General features: G+C 62.9%; 1 protein-coding gene across 1 annotated transcript; it reads left to right on the forward strand.

Annotated features, from left to right (window-relative positions):
• Positions 1-2,407: 2,407 nt before the first annotated feature.
• LOC123082337 (zinc-finger homeodomain protein 6-like) lies at positions 2,408-3,285 on the forward strand. Its single transcript, XM_044504689.1, has one exon. The coding sequence runs from the start codon at positions 2,408-2,410 to the stop codon at positions 3,164-3,166; it is 759 nt and encodes a 252-aa protein (XP_044360624.1). The 3' UTR covers positions 3,167-3,285.
• The last annotated feature ends 416 nt before the right edge of the window (positions 3,286-3,701 follow it).

Genomic DNA, 3,701 nt, shown 5'->3' on the forward strand with positions numbered 1-3,701 from the left:
GTTCTACGTAGTTTGATCGACGTTGCATGATATAATATGGACATAGGGATTGACGACGTGATTTGAGAAATGACCGGTCAATGTCCGCGGACGTTTGAGAACCCGGAGTTGCAAGTCTTGGCTGCAGATGCTCTTAGGGCATCTCCAGCCACGCCCCAACAGGCCCTCCCCAGGAGATTTTGCCGCGCCGGCGCCAAAAAAAGGCCCCAGTCGCGCCCCCAGAAATCCGTTTTTTGCCGGCTCGGGCCAAAACTGGTGCCGGCGGACCCAGACCGAACCTGGCGCCCTTGGGGGGCGCTTGGGGAGCCGACACAAGCGAAAAAGGCGCGTGGGCCCGCCCTGGAGGCGACCCGAGGGCCTTTTCCCGCCGTTTCTTGACGCTTTTCCCTCGCATCTCTCCCGCTCGCTCGCCTTCCTCCCACCATTCTCTCCCTTTCTCCCGCCAAACCCCCTCCCGCTCGCCGCGAAGAAGCACGCCATGCCGCCGAAGAAGTACGCCATGCCGCGCGCGGTGGCAACTGCGACTGGCGCTGTGGCCCAGCCGAAGCAGAGGAAGCCCACGACGCCGCCATCGAAGCCACCGGGCCTGTCGAACGCCGAGTGGAGGGTGGAAGTTCAGCGGCGCGAAGCAGTCACCGCCGACAGGCGGAACAGGGCCATAGCCAAGAAGGCCCGCGACAACGCGGCGCGCGCGGCGGCGTCTTCCTGATCGGTCGACCAGGCGGGGATGAATCCACCCGTCGTCAGCCACGCCCAGTACGCGCCCTGGGGACAGCAAGGCGCCGGATCTCCATGGGGTTCATCGTCGCCCGGCTACGCCGACGGCGACGCGCACGGTGGGTTCAACCCAAACGTGACCTTCCCTCATGGTCACCCCGCTACGCGCACGCCCTCGCCCGCCTTCGTCGGCGTGCAGTACCCTTCATACAACTACTCGCCGCCCGCCGCCTACGCGTCCACACCGACGCCCCATGTCTACCGTGGACCGCTATCCTTCTCGCACCTCGGCGACGCCGACGACACGGGAGCCGACATGGACGACATCATCGCGGCAGGATCGACCGCGGCCGCCGCGTCTCCCAGGTTCGCCACCCAGGACGAGGTAGTGGACCTCAGCGGCGACATGGAGGCCGAGCTCGGCTACGTCTACGGCGACGACGCGCAGGAACCCGAGGAGGAGGAGGAGGACCAGGAGGAGGAGGAGGAGGACCAGGAGGAGGAGGAGGAGGAGGAGCCGGCTCCTGTTCCGACGAAGGGGCGCCAGAAGAAGAAGAAGCGGGCGGCTAGGTCAGGCGAACCGCGCATCAAGTGGACGTCCAAGGAGGAGGAATGCCTCGCCGAAGCATGGAAAGTCGTCTGCCTCGACCCGACCACCGGCACGAACCAGAGCTTGGAGACATACCGGGACCGCATCAAGGCCGAGTTCGACGAGCGGGAGCTCGTCGACCCCTACTTCAAAGGCGTCTACATGCAGCGCGGCTCCAAGGCGATGGCGAACCATTGGGGGCGTATCCAGTTGGCGTGCAACAAATGGCATGGAATCGTCGAGGAGGTCGCGGCTCGCCCGGAGAGCGGCGCCAGCGTTGAGGATCAGGTACGCACGCCGTTCGCCCGCATATCTTCGTCCCCTACGCTCGCCGCCCGCCAACTGTTCGTCCCTCCGCGCAGCTGCTGCGTATGTTCGCCATGTATCGGGGCGACAACCAAGACGCCGACTTCAAGCACCTCCACGTCTACAAGCGCATTGACAAGTGCGAGAAGTGGGCGGATGTCCGACGTGCCCTCGACAAGGCCAAGGAGACATACAAGCCGGACGCGACGACTCCGGGCGCGTCAGAGGGGCGGCCGGACGGCAACAAATTGGCAAAGAAGGAGAAATGTGCCGACGCGGCAACCGCACGATTGCAGAAGTCCATCGAGCATTGCCTCGCCGACGCCCAGGCCCGGGCCGTCCTACGCGAAGAAAAAACCGAGACGCGGTGGTCGTCGCTAACGAAGAGCAACGCCATCAAGCTCGACCGGATCGAACGCTAATGAAGAGCATGTGGGGGGCCGAACGTCTGGAGATGCCGTTAACCTTCTATTTTTACGGAATGTTGCACATGCTCGTAGTACCCCGCTGGTAAACCAGGCTCTGCACGTGGGACAATTAAAGGATAGGGCCGGGCTGGAGGGAGAGGGGGTGACGCCTTCCCCTGCCGTGCCGGTGTCGGTCGCTCGCCGCTCCACCACCACCACACACCTCCGTCCATCCCGCCGGCGCTGTAGGAGACAAAAGTGCCATTTCAGAACCAGTGTCTCCCCTGCTGAACCCCATCTCTCACTCTCGCCCCTTGGCTACAAAACCACAAGAGGCCAAGCGCCTGCGCGCTAGCTGCATCCACCCAGAGCCCAGAGGCATGCGGTGATGGAGTTCACGGGGCCGGAGCACGCCGCCGGGACGCCGCCCGGCACGCGCGCGCCCTCCGAAGCCTCGTCGGGGAACAGCGGGGCGGCCGGGAGCGGCGAGGCGAGGTACCGCGAGTGCCTGCGCAACCACGCGGCCGCGCAGGGCGGGCACGCCGTGGACGGCTGCGGGGAGTTCATGCCCTCCGGCGCCCACGACCTGCTCACGTGCGCCGCCTGCGGGTGCCACCGCAACTTCCACCGCAGGGACGACGGGCAGAAGCACCCCCGCCTCTTCCTTCCCGCGCCCGCCGCCACGCCGACGACGCCGACACCGCGCGTGCCGCTGCTCATGCCGCCTCCGCCGCAGCACCACCCCTACGCGGCCGGCCACCCACACGCGCCGCCGTTCGCGTACAACCCCCACCATTACCACTACCAACGCACACCCAGCGGCGGTGGCACGACGACCGAGTCGTCCAGCGAGGAGCCCAGCGCCGTCCCGCCCTCGACGTCGGGGCAGGGGCACGCGCACGGGCAGGCGCAGCGGCGGAAGCGGTTCCGGACGAGGTTCACGGCGGAGCAGAGGGAGCAGATGCTGGCGCTCGCGGAGCGCCTGGGGTGGCGGATGCTGAAGCAGGACGAGGCCCTGGTGGGGCAGCTGTGCGCGCAGGCCGGCGTCCGGCGGCAGGTCTTCAAGGTCTGGATGCACAACAACAAGCACCACAGGAGGCAGCCGCAGGCGCCACAGTCCCAACAGCAGCAGCAACAGCACCAGTAGCCATGGCAGGGGACAAGCGACTTGATCTGGCCATGGGAGGGGACAAGCTCAGGAATCCCCACATCATTATTTTTGTACTTCCGACCGGGGAAGAGGGATCATATTGTGAAGTGAAGTGAAACCAGGGGCTCTCTCTGATCTTCATCATTGTCTCCTAATTTTACTTCTTAGTTTTTTACTGGATTTCTTTTGTTTCTAGAGATAGATGATTGGTCGGTTATTGAGACCAAGAAGACGATGATGAGGAGCACTCGGTGTGCGTGCTTACATTTGTCCTTATTTTGTCATATTTGATTTGGCCTCTCAACACAACAAGATCAATTGACCACTCCAATTTCCTTCCTGCCATCTTGCGCAAGCCTAGATCTTTCATCTTGTGCTGTAATTTCTCACTACTCCTTCAAATGCAGAATCATCGATGTGGTCACAGATTCAACGAGACAGCAATATGACAGTTTATGTAGCTTTCTCGATGACAACAAGAGAACAATCAACAATGGATACGGGCATGAACTGACTTTAACATTGCTCACAA

The sequence above is a fragment of the Triticum aestivum genome, chromosome 1B, assembly GCF_018294505.1.
Source record: "Triticum aestivum cultivar Chinese Spring chromosome 1B, IWGSC CS RefSeq v2.1, whole genome shotgun sequence".
Taxonomy (NCBI): domain Eukaryota; kingdom Viridiplantae; phylum Streptophyta; class Magnoliopsida; order Poales; family Poaceae; genus Triticum; species Triticum aestivum.

What these genes read in the sequence shown, in the direction of transcription:
- LOC123082337 (XM_044504689.1), top strand. Translation starts at nt 2,408, where the DNA reads ATGGAGTTCACGGGGCCGGAGCACGCCGCCGGGACGCCGCCCGGCACG.